At 36.4% G+C, this 19,617-nt stretch overlaps 1 protein-coding gene across 9 annotated transcripts in view; it reads right to left on the bottom strand.

Moving 5' to 3' along the window:
* The window catches only part of EHBP1 (EH domain binding protein 1), a 305,206-nt gene that overhangs the window by 39,369 nt on the left and 246,220 nt on the right, over nucleotides 1-19,617 (bottom strand). For 5 of the 9 annotated variants that reach the window (XM_014532029.1, XM_014532025.1, XM_014532023.1 and 2 more), the window contains 5 exons: nucleotides 15,223-15,330; nucleotides 11,654-11,778; nucleotides 8,924-9,062; nucleotides 8,662-8,768; nucleotides 5,923-6,046 (listed from right to left, as the gene is read on the bottom strand). In XM_014532029.1, the coding sequence (XP_014387515.1) occupies nucleotides 5,923-6,046; nucleotides 8,662-8,768; nucleotides 8,924-9,062; nucleotides 11,654-11,778; nucleotides 15,223-15,330 (603 nt within the window). Of the gene's footprint in view, nucleotides 1-5,922; nucleotides 6,047-8,613; nucleotides 8,769-8,923; nucleotides 9,063-11,653; nucleotides 11,797-15,222; nucleotides 15,331-19,617 lie in introns of those variants that run through there. The other 4 variants (XM_014532030.1, XM_014532028.1, XM_014532031.1 and 1 more) reach the window with 3 other exon arrangements.

Below are 19,617 nucleotides of genomic sequence, written 5' to 3' on the forward strand. Positions count from 1 at the left end.
GGGGTGTGCAGGAGGCAACTAGTCAATGATTCTCTCACATCATTAATGTTTCTATCTCTATCTCTCCCTCTCCCTTGCTTTCTGAAATCAATAAAAATATTTAAAATAGCCCTAACCGGTTTGGCTCAGTGGATAGAGCATCGGCCTGGGGACTCAAGGGTCCCAGGTTCGATTCCGGTCAAGAGCATGTACCTTGGTTGCGGGCACATACTCAGTAGGGAGTGTGCAGGAGGCAGCTGATGGATGTTTCTCTCTCATCGATATTTCTAACTCTCTATCCCTCTCCCTTCCTCTCTGTAAAAAAAATCATCAATAAAAATTTTAAAAAAATTTAAAATAAAAGAAATATCAAGAAATGGTGATAAGAGGGTCCAGAGAATCCTATATAATAAAAGGCTAATATGCAAACTGTCCCCATGGGCGGGAGTTCGACCGACTGGAAGTTAGACATGTGCTGACCACCAGGGGGTGGGGTGGAACATAGCAGGCATATGCAACACAGCGCTGGCAGTGGGAGGCAGTGGAGGTGCTGCCAGCCCTGATGGGCCTCAACGAGAGTGGGACTGCAGCGGGATGGTGGAGCAGGTAAGTGGGCAGCGCCAGGCCAGGTGGGTGCGAGCGGGGGCCCTGATTGCCCCGCTGGTCACCCCAAAGCCGGTGACCAGAGGCAGCAGCGGGGGGCTGGGCGGGGCTGGTGAGTGGGCAACACCAGGTCAAGGCGGGTGCGAGTGGGTGCCCTGATTGCCCCACTGGTCACCCCACAGATGGTGACTGTGGCCCTGATGGGCCCCGACAAGAGCAGGACCACGGCGGGATGGTGGAGCAGGTGAGGGGGCAGCGCCAGGTCAAGGCAGGGGTGGAGGGGTGGGAGGGAAGAAGGGGTGCCAGGCGGGGCTGCGGGGCGTGAGCTGGGGCCCAATCCCTGCAGGCCACCCCGAGGGACCCCACCCATGCGAATTTATGCACCGGGCCTCTAGTTAGTAATAAGCCTCTAGGAAAAGGAGAAGTTCACCTCTAAGAACATTGAGAGATGAAGCAGAGATCATGTCATGTGGTATGAGGTAGCTGGAAGTTGGGTTCCAGAGCCATCAGACTGGGTTTGACTCTTGGCTCCACTACTTGAGAACTGTATGAATTGGGCAAGTTACTTCCTTCTCTGAGCCTCAGTTTCCTCACTGAAAAATGTGATTATTAATAGTCCCAATTAGCAATGGAATCTATCTCATAGGGCCATTGTGAGAAGGAAATGATGCATTTAAAACAGTTTCCATAGAGCCAGACATATACACAATAAATATTGACTGTTATTGTTATTTTTACAACTCAAAAATTTTGTGGGCCTAGTTCTCTGCTTTAAAACTATGCTGTGTTCCTCAAATGATGAGGTAAAGAAACATTCTGAGGAATGTGTAGAAAAGTTATTTCTTTTTATTAATTCTTATTTTCTCAAGGTATATTTAATATTTTTAAATGGTTAGTTAGGTTTTTGTAGTGGATAGTCTACAAAAAGCTACAGAATTAGTATTTTTGGCCCAGGGACTTACGAAGTTATCATGATCATTTTTTATCAGTGCTTGAAGATTCTGAAGTTGTAAGATACACTTTTATTGTAATCCCCCATGTTTAATTATGCATTCAAAATGTAAATGTTGTCATTTAAAAAAAACAAACCATTAGTTTAAAACACTACAGTTCTACACTAAGAAAGTTTGATAACCATCAAATGAAAACAGATAGGGAATGGAAAATAAACACCATCCATAATAGTAACATTATCTGCAGCACTTTAGTAAAAGGGCCCATCAACATTTTTGTTCTGAACTCCATTTTTTCAAGGTAAGAATTCATTAGCGCCATACTTAATACAAAATGTCAGCTTAGAACACATATATGTTCCTAACTAATAAGTTTTACTATTGCCAAAGAAGTAACCATTACAAACTTTAGGTGCTGGAAATGTAAAAATTCATCCCCTGCAACAATTATCAAACCAACAAAAACAAAAAAAGCCCCAAACCAATAACAAAAGACCATTAAAAGCTGATGGAAAAAAATTTCTCTAGTGCTTCCATTGGGATTTTACAGATCCCAAGGTGGAATGGCAGAAATACACACACACACACACACACACACACACACACACACACACACACTCTCTCTCTCTCTCTCTCTCTCTCTCTCTCACTCACTCACACAATATTGTTATTTAATATGCGGAGGATCACTGATTTAAGGTTACTCAAGTTCAGAAATATAAATCCCCACAGCTGCTCTGTCTCTGCCACTGATGCTATTACGCCAAATGAATGTTGGGATCCCTTGAGCCCTTCCTCCTTCATTGCCATTTCATCTCTTGCACATCCCTATCTTATGGCTGGATACACTGAGGTTCTCTCTTACATTCCCTTGCTCCTTTCTTGCTAGAGCCTTCTCCCACATACCAGAAGAAATGCACAGCAGTCTGGGCCACCATCAAGCTCCACCTAACCCCTGTCAGGATGCTAGAGCTTCAATGTCACAGGGTCTGGTGGTAAAAACCCATAGGTGCTCAAGCTCTGAAAACCAAGGACTCAAATCTAGGACAACTGTTTGTGTTATTTTAGTTATAATTTAAATAAATAAGTTTTTGTGGGTTTGTTGGGGCTGTGGATGGTTTTAACAGTGCTTCTTTTGGAAAATGTATTCTCAATTCCACAAAGTCAACTTCTAAATGTACTTCACAGTACATTTAAAATTGAGTATAGTCCTCAAAAAGTTAGATAGAGAATTACCATGATTTATTGATTCCAATTCTAGGTATATAACCCAAAGAAGTAAAAACAGAGATTCAAAGAGATGCTTGTACACAAATGTTGATAGGTAGCCAGGAAGTGAAAATCCAAGTGTCTCTCAATGGATGAATAAATACATAAAATGTGATATATTATTTAACCATTAAAAGGAATAAAGTGGTGGTACATGTTACAACATGGATGAACCTTGAAATCATATTAAGTGAAAGAAGCCAGACACATAAGGACTACTACTGTTAGATTCCACTTACGAATTTCTGCTTAGGGTGAGGAAAAGCTCTGGAAATAGTGGTGGTGATTGTGCAACATTATGCATGTACTAAGTGCTACTGAACTGTATACTTTAAAATGTAAAATTTATGATATGTGAATTTCAAATCAATAAAAAAATTGTATATAGTTAGCATCTACAAGTATATAAAAAGTATAGTAGATAAAGTACATTTGTTCTGTAAAGAAGATATGGAAGGAAAGAGGATTGATTAGGAGCTAGAAAACCTAAAAACCTGGGCTCAAGCCCTAATTCAAACATTACTAATTAGTCCATCTTAAATGAGTCATTTCCCCCATCTGAGCTTCAGTTTACTTATGAAAATAATACGGATACTATCTGCTCTATTTAATTATAAGACTGAGATTCAGAAAGTACATAGACAACTGTAACATACCAGAGAAAAGGTATTAACTACTATAATAAAAGAAAAGTTGGAACTATTAAACCCCTCCCCCCAAAGAAAAGGATGAATATATGCTTTCTCTTTCTAATGTCTTATTTCTTACTTTAGATACTAGGTAGGATTTAGGCACATATTAGGAAACCGTTCTGAGGGCTGGAAGAGGTTCAAGACAGTCCAGGTGATTCTTGGAGCACATCAGGTTGGGGAACCAGGTCAATTTTAGTCTGAATCTATAGTAGTGAACCCAGGCTAGATCAGATTCTGTTCTGCAAAGTAAGAAATATAAAGCCCTGCAAGGGTTCTAGAATCAATCTGTACTCCATAACTTTTAGATTATAAATGATCTGGAGTTAGAAGAGAACCACTTCAAAGCTTCACTAGTAATATGTTGAATGGGAAGGAGAACTTGAGTCTCTTTTGGTTAGAACCCTCAATAAATCAGGCTTCAAGTGTGAATGAAGAAAAGGAAACAATTTCTAGCTGCACAAGGCTTCCTGTATAGTAACATCTATTTTACCCACTACAAAAAGGAAAGATGGTTCACTTGAAAGAATTTACTTAAAAAAATTAGTCTCCTTAAAATATTTAATGACAATAATTTTAAAATATATTACAGAAATTATACTACCTAATTTACATTTTTACATAGTTAACACAACTAATATTTTCAACATCCCTTAAAAATTAAAGGAAAAATGCAAATGTGAAATAATACATTGGTTTATGGGATATCTGTTGAATACAAACAAATGTGTATTTATAAGACCAAGCATACAGGTAATTTGTTAGGGCAATGGTAAATGTGTTCTGGGTAATGTGGTGTAGAAGGAAGGATTCTGCATGATAGGATCCTTCATGAATTGAATTCTAGTCCAAGATTGGCCACTTACTCATCTATATGATGTTGAGCTTTTCCTGTGCCTCTGTCTCCTCTGTACAATGAGAGGATTAGCAGTAGTTTCCAAAAAAATTTTTAAGGTTTTTTTTGGCTTTAAAATTTAAGCAGTAGAACCTTTTATTACGTTTTTAAAATATATTTTTATTGATTTCAGAGAGGCAGGGAGAGGGAGAGATAGAAACATCAATGATGAGAGAGAATCACTGATTGGCTGTCTCCTGCATGCTCCCCACTGGGAATCATGTGCGCAACCCAGACATGTGCCCAATCGAACCATAGGTCGACGCTCAACCACTGAGCCATGCCAGCCAGACAGAACCTTTTCTTTAAATGAACTCTTCCAAGAAGACTGCTATTTCAAATAAATAAAGTCAGAGCTATTCTGTTTGAAGTAAGGTAAGAAACCCAGAAGCCTGTCTGCTTTCTGCTGCCTTATTGTCTTGGCAGCCCCCAGGTGCCTCTGAAGAAGCTTTAGGGCTCCACCGAACACACGTGAAACCCAATGGGCCGGATAAAGCCAAAGGTCTCTTTCTGTTCTAGTAAGTGCTGATTTCACGAGTGTAGACATTTTCAAAGGTCCCATCTAACTTTTTTGAAGGAGTTCTTTAATTGTAAATATATTCTTGGCAAATAGAGAAGAAAAATTTCAGGAAAGTTTTCCAATCCTATTACTACAAATTGACTAATTTACTTTACTACTTCATTAATCTATTTTAACACTGCCATTAAATCAATTAATTTGACTAAAGGAATAGATTTTCTACTTTTATATTTTGACATTTTTTTCTAATTGGTATGATTCGAATTTATTTCTTATTTTTACCCCTATGTAGGAATAGCATTTTAGAGAAATATGTGTATGTAAACACACATACTGTTTTTCCCCCCAATAGCTTATTGTGCACTTAGATCTATTCAATCACTACTGGCAACAGCACCAAATGCCAATCTACCCTCTGGTTAGGAGCTAACTTGCTGCTCTAACCCATTTGTATAAACCTTCCTATATACCTTAATCCTTCCAAATGCAACTGTGACACAAAGTATTACAGACTTTTAAAAACCTGTTCTCTTGAAAAAAAAAAAATATTGTGGAGCATCAGTAACCAGATAGTATTCTCAAATTTCAGTGATCTAGCCCATGGAGCCATCCCCTATGCACAGTGCTCTGTTTCATGCAGTACATGGCTTTAGCTGCCCAAATCTTTTTTTTCCCCCAATGAATCAGTAGAACAGTGAAGATCTTACTTTTTTTTTTTTTTTTTTTTTAAAGCAGTGGCATATCAATGAGGCACAGATGTGTATTCCAACTCTGCATGGATGAGCACACTGTTCAATAGTGCTGGCTCACACGGTATCAGGGCGAGTTATCACTTCCCATGAAGGCACTCTTATCACCAGGACCCAGAGAGGTGGCTGCAAATCGCAGCCTTTTTATTTTCAAGGCAGTTCTGCTGAACATTCAGGCTTCAAAGATTCACACTTCCAAAACTCTATAAGAGTTTGTGAACGCTCAATTTGCCAAAACTGTTTACAGTGTAATTGGGCACCGTACCTGTGTCCATGAGATAGCGGAGGCGCTTCTCCACCAGCGCGGCACGGGTGTCAATTTGCTTTTGCTCATTCTCTAGTGCTGCCAATTCTCCTACAACATATTGACTGGTGTCTTTGAACCCTTTCTGTTAACGAGAACAAACAGGAAGGAAAAATAAAATCACTTGTAAGTTGCATTTTTCCTTTCTACAAACACTTAGTAAAGCACTTACCTAGAGAACCAAATACCCTTACTATCACCCTTAGTACCAAAAAGCAACTCCCTGTGATTCAAAGAATTTTCATGTTTAGGAAAACTTTTGTGAATAGAGAAAATCTCAACCATTTAGTAATATATTTATAATTTAATACCCAGATTTGCCAGATTTAAAAAGTTAACACTAAATTAGAAAAAATTCTCCTCACAGTTGAGTCAGTTATTTAAGCATGAACGAGGACAGAAGACAATTTTCCCCATGGTGAGTGCCAAAACAAACACCAATGACACCTTTAATTCAAAACCGTAATATACAAAACTGGAGTTTTACTAAAGAATTGTTTCTTAAAGCATCTGTCCTGAAAAAATCAGGCAGATTTGTTCTTACAAAAAATATAAAATTAAAGAGAGGTTTCTTATTTTCATAATGGGTATACTATTTAAAATGCTCTTAAAAATGATAAAAACAAAAGTTTCGTTTCTAATATCTCCAGTCTTCCCTCCAGCTGGCTCCTGTACTTTAACATGTCATTCTGTTGACGTATTACTAATTATTGTAGCTGTGAATTCTAACGTGACAGGTGGTTTCAAACCTTGCTACATAGGATCTAATGAAACTAGTATGCAGATTTGGTTTACTTTCCATTTGATTAAATTTGAAATTTTACTTTTTACAACCATCATGTTAAAAAATATTATCCTTAGAAGTTTTATTTGAAGTAGCAGTTCTATTATAAAGTACCAGTATAGTAAATTCTTATTTTCATATTGTAAATTTAAATAATTAAGGACAGGAAAGTTATAAATGGATTCATTATAGCTCCCTTTGGATTTGGAATACCTGTTTACCTTGGGGCATTTTTAAGGCTATGTTTCCTGGGTAGCTGAGAAATACTGAAAAACTGCTTAAGTGATTACTCTCAGCACCATCACTACTACCACCAGCACTTACAACATTATTTATTCAGAGAAATGAATGTGAACAATCCTCTGTTGTCAAATCCCTTCCCTACTTAGAAGCATATTAATCTCTAAGAAGCCATGAGGAATTATCCTTCGGTACTCCTTAAATAAGAAACAAATATCAAGAAATGTTATTTATGAGCGTATTTTAGAATTCTCAAGTTCAATAAACATGTCTAGCCATACGTATAACTTACATATCTTTAGAAGTACTAAATAATGTGTACTCACGTGTTAACTCAATTTATACCACCTTACTGTTAAATTGATTATGGTAGTTGACAAAGTTGAAATATCTTAAAATACTAAATTATAAAACTGACAATTTCTCTGGATAGTGTGATCAAATAAGTCACTGTATTTTTAAAAAGATTCACACTAAAGAGATATCATTCTTTCTCAATATGAAATATAACAGAAAAAATTATAACAGAAGAAATGCTAATGGTAACTTCAAAATCCGGAATAATCTGGTGAATGGTTTTTGTACCTATCTTTCAGACAGCAGAGCATTTTCAAAATCAACTTTTCTCATTCCATCCAGAGGGTCAAAACACACATAGTGCTTTGCAAAGATATAAGAAAGCAGAAGTGATAAGCAACACATAAAACTTCATTGCTTTTACTGATTAATTCAGTTAAAAACAGTTTATAATCAGATTTATTTAGTGTGAGTATACAGTATCCTCACATATTCTGTAACTTAAAAAATTATACTGAATATTTATTAGGATATTCCAGTGAGCTGTTCTATGTACTAGGTTCTTAGTACCACAGATTAAATATAAGAAGTTCTTTAGGGCCCTAAAATGTAGTTGGTAATTCTGGGTACACTTGTAAGTATTTTAAAAACCAACAAAGACTATTTTAATAGTAAAATCAATAAAAATATTTACACATAAAAAAGTAGCACCATTAAAGAGAGCTATGCTTCCAGATAAAAATTCAAGTTAAAACTTGTTCTTCCTGCTTCTGTCCCAAAGCTGTCCATCAAAAGCAGCTTTCTCCCTGCGGTCTATCAAATATTTCCCTCACAAATCAATTTTACACATGATCAGCCCATACCCCTACTGAGCTGAACCTCCCTGTTAATTAAGTGAAGAAATTACCATATATATTATATTAATGCAAACATCATTCAGCTAGTAATTCACGGCTGATCTGGATAATGGAAAGGTTGAACACCCATTAACCCAAGCCAACAAAATGGGTTGGCTGAGAAATTCTAGCAGGTCTCATGTGACTTTTCCCTCTAACTGCAGCTCTGCGGTATCTGCTATTGTAATAATTAAAATCCTCCCGGTAGATCAATACTGGAATCTCTTTGTGGGAAGTGCCCTGATGGAAATGTCTCAAGGAAGCTGGGGCTGTGGAACTCTGAAAAATTCATTTTTTTTTATCTGACAATTATCACCACACTGCAGACTAATTCAACAGTGCACCCCTCTCACTCTGCTTTGAATGCACTGGAGATTGACATCTTAAAAAACCTAACATCTCATTTTAACAAATAAAGGCACTATTTCCACATACAGTTTGGAATTATCAGCAATCATGAAACCACACAAAAAATTAATATACATTAAGCACTTCATCTTCTGATGGCTTCCTCTGAGTTTCAGTTATCGCTGCCTTCTCCTCATTTCCTTTCTTTGTATCTTCCTGTATTGATCTCTGTCTTTTTATATCTTAAAAAAAAGTAAAGACATGTTAAATTATTATAAAGCTTGATATTTGTGTATTGAAATGTGAATTTACAGTATCAGCTTTTTAACATATATGTATATACAGCTAAATAATGTTAAATCATAAGATGGGAAAACATTAAAAAAAGTGTACCTACCTGGTCTATTCTCAACATATTGACTGAAAGACTGAAGTTGAGTTTTTCTGACTGTAGAATCCTTGCTGAACACAACAGGATTTCTAAATCTTTCTGTCGCTTTTTGTAATCGTTCAGCCCGGAGATCTTCTGTGCCATTCTAAAAGTAAAACAAACACAATAAGAGAGTCCCGATATTATAAACATGAAATTGCCTATCAGTAAAACAATTTTTACTGATTTAAGATAATGCCAATTTAGAAACTTTTTGAAAGAAAAAGTATTTTAAAGAGCTCTAAATAACTCAACTGCAAGTTCTGTTACCTGTAACCAAAAGCTTACAGGAGACCTGGTTTAAATAGAGGCTCACTCTTGCTAATTTGATTCATCAGACACTGTGAACCCCTGTGTTTCCTCCAGATGATATGTATCATTTAAAGGCCATGTTGCCTCTGTCTATTCCCCCCACTATTCTGGCCCATTGGTTTGTACAGCCCCACAGACTTGTATGACAAGAAGAGCTAGTTTCTAATTTTATGCCCATTGAGATAAACTATTAATGCTGGATGAAGGCTAAAAGGTAGGATTTTAATACTACCTCACTGAACTGCATTCATCAGCTATAACTTTCCAAAGCCAGATTTGTAAGTAAGCCCTTTGCAGCTAAGGAAACTACAATTATCTTTTCTAGAGCTTCCTATGTTAATACTGGCAACAAATTCAAATGGTTCTATCAACAAGAAATATCCCAGAAGACTGAACCACCGCAATGTGTGGAAGCTGCAGATATCGAGGTGCTGTGTACCAAACAAATATTTCATTTTATACCTAATCTTTTATTATTTTTATTAAGTGTTTTGAAAGTAAATAGGGAAAGGCTAAGATGCATGACTAATAGCTAAGCCTGCTGAATGCTGAAACTGGTTATCAAAAGCTACCAAGACTTTGCCCTTCCTCTGCATTGAGACAATCGGTAATGAGGGAGTCCTCCAATGGCCTATTCTCTAGCCTCAAGGAGGCCTGGGATACAGAATCCTCAAGGGAAGGTAACAGTTTATCCTTTTCCACAAACACAGAATGCCTCATTTATAAACGTGTAAACTGCATTTTATTAAAAAAAATAAAACCCCAAATCAATGCTGAAAGCTTTGAGAGAACAGATGGACTGTATATGTTCTTTATAAGCACCATTTAAAAAAAAAATCTTAACTAAAAAGATCCATACAAAGACAAGCTGTTTAAAGCACACCTTTTATTGGAATAACTTTAAAGACTACTATACAAGAGTTTATTGGAAAGCAAAATCTATTTAATCTATTTAAATAATTAAGGCTTAATAATAAAAATACTTCTATTTTTTAAAGTCATATATTTATTAATATCATGCTAGCTAGGTTTGTTTGTTTAGAACAGAGTGGAGGGAATGAGAAAAAAGAAAAAATAAATAAAGAAAAACTCATGGACACGGATAACAGTGTGGTGATTGCCGGGGAGAGGGTGAGTGGGGAGGTAGAAGAGCTTATAGGGGAGATAAATGGTGATGGAAGGAGACTTGACTTAGGGTAGTGAATACACAATACACTGTACAGATGATATGTGGTGGAATTATGCACCTGCAACCTGTATAATTTTGTTAACCACTGTCACCCCAATAAATGCAATAAAAAGGAAAAACAAGTATGTATTCAATTGTTATTATAATAACTGCTCAGAAGTCTAAAACTCAAGTCTTTACCAAAATAAATAAACATGGCTAATAGCAACATGCTAAAATATCAGTGCGATTAGCCAGCAAATCCCATCTTAAGAAACCTTTTTATGACTGGGGACTTCTGCCACTTTACAAATGTATTCCTCTAAACCCACTAATTCAGTTAGCCTTTTCAATCCATTGTATTATTCTTAGGCCAGCTTCATTCTGCATTAAGTCCACTGCAGAAAGCTAAATTGAACGCAAAAAAATCAGACCCGATCCAGGCTTCCTTTTGTTCAAAGATAGAGACCAAAAGTCCTCTGGTGCTGCCACACACTTTCATCACCAATTTATAGAAACCGACAGTATAAGGAAAAAGCAATGAAAGTCATTGTTTTGGGACTTCAAAGCATCTCTGTGTCAGGGAAAGGAAATCCTTTCAGTCAGCAGGGCAGTCCCCAAAGTCCGCAGGTGGGTGAAAAATTATACAGGACTAGAAGTACCCTAAAGCTAGAAAAATATTAATGATACAGTACAAAAGGGGGGGGAGGGCTTGAATGGAGTAACAGAAATAATAATAATAATAATAATAATAATAATAATAATAAAATTATTATAATGTGGCATTTTGGCTGAAATCCTAAAAAAGGTAAAATTCGTATGGATACAAAACATGCAAGTTTATAAAAATTTATATTCTATCACACACCATATTCAGGTATTAACTTACATGAGTTTTAGTTTATCTAAACAAGTCAAAGGTTGAGGATTATATAAAAATATGCTAGAATTCTCTTAGCAATATTCTTCTTAGAAAAATAGAAATACATATAAAAGTCAAGAATAGTTTCTACTTTTACCAGCATCAAAGAGTAGTTTTCTCTGAAAATAGTAGGTAAATACTGATTACCATATTGGTATTTAATTTATTGGCTATTTAATAAAAATTTGTGTATTTTAATCTTAATGTGAATAATTGGTAAGAAATTGATTTTAGGATTATAAAATGCTAGAATACACAGATACCTAATCAAATATTTTAAGCAAGTAAGATTTACCTTAATGTCTTGCTCTGAGCTCTCAGTTATAACTTTCTGAGAAGCACTGGAGAGTGAATTTGCCACCTGTGGCTGAACTTCTAGGAGCTTCTTCAGCTTCAAGTCCACCAACTTAGTCTTTTGTTCTGTTAAATATGCAAACACTATGAATTACTAAGTAAGATGCATTTAGATGTAGAGGCTATCAATTTAGGGCACACCATAAAAATATTACTGTATTTTAAAAAAGGACATTAGGATTGTATAATAACACATCAATCTAGACATATACAGAATTCTTATCATATATATGTATAACTACATACTATAACTATAGTATAATTGAGTAGTCAATAGGTATGTTGACTATAATCATTTTTAATTGACATATAATTGACATATAACACTGTGTAAGTTTAAGATGTACAATGTGTTGACTTGATGAATTTATATATTACAATATGATTACCACCCCAGCATTAGTTAACACCTATTATCATATCACATAATTATCATTTATTTTTTGTGGTAGAAACAATTAAAATTTAGTCTCTTAGCATATATTGTTAGTGTATGTATAAACATATATATTTCCCACCAAAATCAGTGCCTTTAAAGAACATAGTCAATATACCTAAAGATAATTCAGTTATACTATAGTTAATGGTAGCTATGCTTATCTGAAAACCTAAGCCTATATTTGATGTATATATTTATATGAGTAGGTTAGATATAATAAAACAAGCCATTTTAAAATAGATTTTTAAAGGTGATTCATTTGATTCTAAGTTACATTTTAGAGTTTCAAATTCTTCTAGTATATTAAATTTATACATATGCTACCACATTAAAATACGTCCTTAACATGATCTCAGACAGTCATGTGAACACTGTTCGAACCCAATGTTTATCTGCATATATATAGCATTGAAACAGGGTATATGCTTACAAATACCTTCTAATGGGAGGGCAGAAATACAATAAAGATGATAAAAATTTAAAACGTATTAAATATGGATAGAAATTTAAAATAAACAAAAATACGGCTATAACTTTAAAATTTACCATTTCAAATTATTTTTAGCAAGTACAATAATTTTTAATAATGTAATAGAAACAAATGGAATAAAATAATTCTACTTAAATTCACTCAAAGCAACTATTTAATAAAATACTTGGAAAAGATATGTCAACCATTTGGTAAAAGATATTTTTCATAAAGATTAATAAGTTTTCTAATTATAAGACTCTTAATAAATGCTATTATCATTACTCTCATGCAAATTGGTTAGTTTATATTACCAGGCTTCTCTTTTAAACAATATCTGATGAACTATGGTCAAATCAAGATAAAGATTAAACAATTTATTATTAAAACATTATTAAAAAAAGAATTTTGGGGAAAATAAAGCAAGGATAAAAATTATAATGTATGCCTCCAGATTCCAGTCTGCATTCCTATTTCTTATTGCCTTGAAATAAACCATAGCCTGATTTGGAAAGTTTGTCCTATGCACATGCCAACACTTTTTGGCATTCTTGAGAGTTGTAAACAATGTATTAGCTAACTTCACAAACAGGAAGGCTGAGATGGGTTTTCTTTTTTGGCAAAAAGTAGGAAGAGAGTTTTTAAAAAGGACAAGAGTTAAGCCTATTAGGCCTAATGTTAGCCAAACTTTAAGTGTCCCACAAAGTTGTTATAACTAAACTAGAAAATTCCCTTCACGTTACCTAAGCAATAGCTAATTTTTCCTGTCTTCATACTCAATTGTAAAATGAGGAAATATGCATCCCTTATTGTCATTGGTTCTATACTTCAATATAGAACTTAATATAAAGGGTTCAATTCTGTACTTATGGGTATCCTCAGCAGGAAAGGGTCATTGCTGATTTCTGATAAAGCTTCTGGTGATGGTTGTGGTGAGAGGCTGGGTAAGCAGCAACAAAAATCTTGTTCATAAAGAAAAATCAAATTTGCCTAAGTTCTACAGTATTTTAAATAGAAAGAAATGAAAGATAGTCCTAATTTTGGAATAAACATTTAAAATTTTTCCTTAAATATCAACATTTTCCTGGACTTCCACAATTATACACAACCTCTACCTGGTAGCAGTGATGGCGAACCTTTTGAGCTCGGCGTGTCAGCATTTTGAAAAACCCTAACTTAACTCTGGTGCTGTGTCACATATAGAAATTTCTTGATATTTGCAACCATAGTAAAACAAAGATTTATATTTTTGATATTTATTTTATATATTTAAATGCCATTTAACAAAGAAAAATCAACCAAAAAAATGAGTTCGCGTGTCACCTCTGACATGCGTGTCATAGGTTCGCCATCACTGTGGTAGAGTATAATTCAATACTACACCATGAAGGAGTTACTGACAAAAGAGCGGTAACTTTTATTAGGTGCTCTGTATAGATAAGAAGACCTTGGTTGATTGTTTCTGGAGAAATAACAGAATGATTTCAAACAGAGGAAAAAAACAAAGCAGGTTAGTATTTCAGAGGCATGTTAGTGCTAAGAGACCTGCTCTCACTCCCTTTAGCTTTTTATAGGGAAAGATAAATATTAAGGACTTCAATTCCTTACCTTTAAATCTGGAAAATAACTAAGACTTTTTATAGCTATAAGAATTCAATTCAATAAGCATTTATGGAACCCCTCTGGTATATAAAACTTTGTATAGCTATCTGCTGTTGACTTACATGAACCACTCATCTATTAAACCACAAGTATGTTTATATTTAAAAAATAACTTAAAAGGTTAATTACCAGTGTGGTTATTGGTATAATATTTATTGATATAAGACATGTGATTAATTCAATAGCAGTTTATATAAGCAGTTTTCAAATAAAGTGTCTTATTGTAATTAAGTATGCATAAATTAATTTATTAGTAGTAATATTTAAAATAAAAAAGAAACTAAAAAAGAGAATAAAACACAAAATCTGCAATATAATATTACAATTAAGATAGTCAATTCTAACCAATCAGAAAATCTGATTTACATTTGAAGTATTCCATAGGTACTACATCTATACCTTACAACATTACACCGAAATATTTAGGCTAAGAAGGGAACCAATTATTGAATGCCTACAAATTATATCATATAACATAAAATACAAAAGTGAATCTCAGTCCTGGCTGGGTAGCTCAGTTGGTTACAGCATCATCCCAATACGCCAAGGTTGTGGGTTCAATCTCTGGTCAGGGCACGTATAAGAAGCAACCAACGAATGCATGGATGGGTGGACAATAAATTGATGTTTCTCTCTGTCTCTCTCTTTCTCTCAAATTAATCAATAAATCTTTTTTTTTACATATAAAAAAGTGAATCTTAGTAAGAAGAGAACACAAGCTACAATTTGCTATTCCAATTTTATTGCTAATTTTAACTAAACCTAAAACAAAATAATTACAAAATTGATGGAAGGTGGATTTAGTGAAATGATTTGTGAAGACATAAGATGTAATAAAACTACAAAAAAATTATTATCACAATTAATGAGATAATAATAAAAATATAATGATAAAGTTTGCCATGCAGCAGGACACAAAATATTTATAATTTGAAATTACCGGGAATATCAAGGTCATTTTCTAAGTTAGTAAGTTCATCTCCATCTCCTACAACAAAGCCTTCAGGAATCTCCTCGTTAGTATCTATCTCAATATTATCATTTTCATCTGTAGGAACATGTAGCAATAATGTTAGTATATTGTATATTATTTGTTTTATATTGTTTGTCCAAAACACTAAAGAAGAAAAAAACAGTATTTTAATTAGTTATTCAAATTCAAGTCTGACACAGATCAGCAAGTTAAAAAATCAGTTTTAAGTCACTCTTTCACTATTGGATTAACATTTATATTTTAAATTCATATGTCAAAGATGAATTGTCACATCAAAGCAGATGCAAAGGTTTTGACAATTTGCCACACACTGTCTCTGAATCACTGAGCTCACTGAGTTGCTATATTTTAAAAAGTACTCTATTAGTGATCACTAATAATGGCATACAAAAATAAATTGGTTTGGTAACAAAGTCATCAAATAATATTTCTATGTTTCACATTTTTATCATTGATTAGATATAAATGGTAAAGACACAAGTAATTCTTTAAAAATTTGTAGCTATATTTAAATCATTTGTATGAAGATGAATGCTTTGGTGCTTTTAATGAAATACTCGAGGCCCAATGCACGAAATTGGTGCAAGAGTAGGCCTTCCTTCCCCGGCTGCCGGTACCAGCTTCCCTCTGGCACCCAGGACCCGGGCTTCCCTCGAAGACCCAGCTTCATCCGGAAGGTCGTCTGGTCTAATTAGTATATTATGCTTTTATTATTATAGATTATCATAAAAGCATTACAGATAAATTAAAAGACAAAATTAAGACTGAATAGATAGTACCTTTATGCAAAAGAAAGTTCAGAAACAACACAGTACATCTTGGAAGAATTAATACTGGAAAAAAACTGTTATTATTCAAAATTAAATACATCAATAGTGTGGTGAAGGCCTGACATAGGGCAGGGGCTGGGAGGAGGGGGCAAAGGTTGGGAAAATGGGGGACATCTGTAATACTGTCAAGAATAAAGTATATTACACACACACACACACATACACACATATATATACACACATACACACACACACACACATATATAGTTAAATACATAAAATAAGAAAGTCTTACATGATTTTTTTTACACAGTAAACTGTTTTAGATCACAATTTATTAATTGAGTCTTTTTTTACATTAAAGATTTCTATTATATGTTTTTTCCTTTCTAAGTCCTAGTAATAAAAATTGGTTAAGTAATTTTGATATTTATACATTTAAAAAGGCATAGCAATGATCTGATTTGCATATTAGGAGTAAAATTTAAATTCTGATATTGACAGGCAGTATAACCTTTTGGAGAAATATCTGCCTAGCCCCAGGAGTTAAAGAATATCTCTACTACTCTACAGCTTATTTTTAATCGGGCAGCATTAATAATAGTTTACATTTACTGAAGACTTCCCATGTACTGTATAAGCTGTTCAGAAGAACACAACAAAGAAGAAAAGATTGAGAAATGCCTCCAGGGAAAAACATTGCTAAATGTTTATAGGACCCTATGGCATTATATTTGGGTATATTATTTAAGTACAATCAACTATGCTTAGCACAACTATTTGATTACTTTCATAAAAGTCAACATCTTCATCTTCATTATCCTCAAAGATTCTTCTCTAAAAAATTTTATAGTAAACATAAATGAATAAATATTTCTAAATGCTAAATAATTGTTCAGAACACTTCCTCGTATTACTGTGTCAGAAATAGTTTACTATCAATAGTTTTTAGAGTGGAGTACTTTGTTGTTGCCAACTAGTCTCTATTTATTATTACTGACCATAATTAATCTAGAAAGCATAAAATGCAACATTCATTCATTTATTTAAGAACTTCCACTATATACCACATCTGCAATTTATAACACACTGCTGGATGTTGAGGAGATACCAAGTTGTATTCCATTCAGGTGACTACAATACTATGTAGGAGAGATAAGTGTTATGGAATAAAAATTAGGTGCAGAGCAAATTCTAAAGAAGAAAAGATTATCCTTTGCCAATAGGAGTAGGAATTGTTTCGTGTGAGCACTAACCTTTAAATTGGGTCTTAAGAAATGTACAGGACTTTAAAAACATAAAATATAGAAGAGGTAAGTTTTTTAAAATGAACACATCTTGAACTGTGTTTTATGCAACAACCAAAATCCCTGCTGGTGTGGATAATAAATGGTATGATTTGTATCTTTAAAAAAAAAAAGGTACAATTGAGAAAAGAGCACAAAGACAGCAGGAATAGATAGGTTATGTTCAAAGAATGGTGTATAAAACAATTAGAAATACAAGCACTGAGGTTTATGTCTTATAAAAATTAGAGTAGTGTCAATACTATTTCTATCATATCACTCTTGCTTACAATCTGATATGCCTTCTTATGTGAAGTAAAAAGTGGTCTAGAAACTGCATTGGGTATATAATCCATGTGATAGCCTTCATGCAAGACGGCTGACCTACATGTTAGACTGGAGTACAGAAAGGCTAGAGGCAGAAAATCCAGGGTATATCCTCCAGGCAAGCATTATGGAGAGCCTAACCTACAATACAAGAATTGGGAAGTGAGATGACTTCATTTAGCGGAGGGATACTGAGGACAGGAAGGCTAAGGCACATGTCAATATTGACTCTCCAGTCTGAATGCCTAAAAAGATAGCATTACTATGAAAATAGTTAAATCTGGAAATGTGGTCAGATATGGGTACTTGCAGGTTCTGGAAATATGTAGAAAATCACACCTCTTTTCATTACCTGCTTATAGAGTGCCCGGTTCCTGTTTGATGTTAAATAGATACCATTCATTCATTTTATTTCCCAGCTAAATGAAATTTCTGTCTACACTACCACTCACCAGTAATGCTGAGTGGGTTACTTAATATTTATATACTAGAGGCCCGGTGCACAAAAATTTGTGCACTCGGGGGGGAAGGGGGGGTCCCTCAGCTCGGCCTGTGCCCTCTCGCAGTCTGGGACCCCTCAGGAGATAACGCCCTGCTGGCTTAGGCCTGCTCCCGGGTGGCAGAGGGCAGGCCCAATCCCTAGGTGCAGCCCCTGGTCGGGCTCAGAGCAGGGCCGATTGGGGAGTTGGGGCACCGCCCCCTGTCATGCACAGAGCAGGGCGGATCGGGAGGTTGCGATGCCACCACCAGTCACGCTCAGGGTAGGGCCGATTGGGGGGTTGGGGCACCGTCCCCTGTCACACTCAAGGCAGGGTCAATGGGGAGGTTGCGGCACCACCCCCTGTCACACACAGAGCAGGGCCCATCAGGGGGGTTGGGGCTCCTTACCCTGTCATGCACGGAGCAGGGTCAATCAGGGGGTTGGGGAGCTTCCCCCTGTCACACACAGAGCAGGGCCCATCAGGGGGGTTGGGGCTCCTTACCCTGTCATGCACGGAGCAGGGTCAATCAGGGGGTTGGGGAGCTTCCCCCTGTCACACACAGAGCAGGGCCCATCAGGGGGGTTGGGGCTCCTTACCCTGTCATGCACGGAGCAGGGTCAATCAGGGGGTTGGGGAGCTTCCCCCTGTCACACACAGAGCAGGGCCCATCAGGGGGGTTGGGGCTCCTTACCCTGTCATGCACGGAGCAGGGTCAATCAGGGGGTTGGGGAGCTTCCCCCTGTCACACACAGAGCAGGGCCCATCAGGGGGGTTGGGGCTCCTTACCCTGTCATGCACGGAGCAGGGTCAATCAGGGGGTTGGGGAGCTTCCCCCTGTCACACACAGAGCAGGGCCCATCAGGGGGGTTGGGGCTCCTTACCCTGTCATGCACGGAGCAGGGTCAATCAGGGGGTTGGGGAGCTTCCCCCTGTCACACACAGAGCAGGGCCCGTGGGGACGGGGGGGTATATATATCTCTACCAATCTATATATATAAAAGGCTAATATGCAAAGTGTCCCCTCGGGAGTTCTACCCAGAGACTGGGAGTTCGATTGCTCACCATGACATGTGCTGATCACCAGGGGGAGGTGCGGAACGAAGGAAGGCCCTGGCCGGTAGCCGGGGAAGGAAGGCCCTGGCCGGCAGCCGGCAGCTGGAAGGAATGCCTTTGCTGACAGCCGGAAGGCCCTGATTTCATGCACCGGGCCTCTAGTCCTATCTAATAATAGAGAAACATGGTAATTAGCCGAACCACGACTACCCTTCCCATTGGCTAATCAGGGCGATATGCAAATTAACTGCCAGCCAAGATGGCGGCCGGCAGCCAGGCATCTTGAAGCTAACAGGAGGCTTGCTTGCTCCAGTGACAGAGGAAGCCAACGTTCCCCGCCTGCTGCTGCCGGCCTCTGAGCTTGCAGTTTGAAACATTGTTACAAATATAGAAGCTAAACAAAACCCCAGTAACCTGCTTTCA

The sequence above is a fragment of the Myotis brandtii genome, unplaced genomic scaffold, assembly GCF_000412655.1.
Source record: "Myotis brandtii unplaced genomic scaffold, ASM41265v1 scaffold84, whole genome shotgun sequence".
NCBI classification, from domain to species: Eukaryota; Metazoa; Chordata; class Mammalia; order Chiroptera; family Vespertilionidae; genus Myotis; species Myotis brandtii.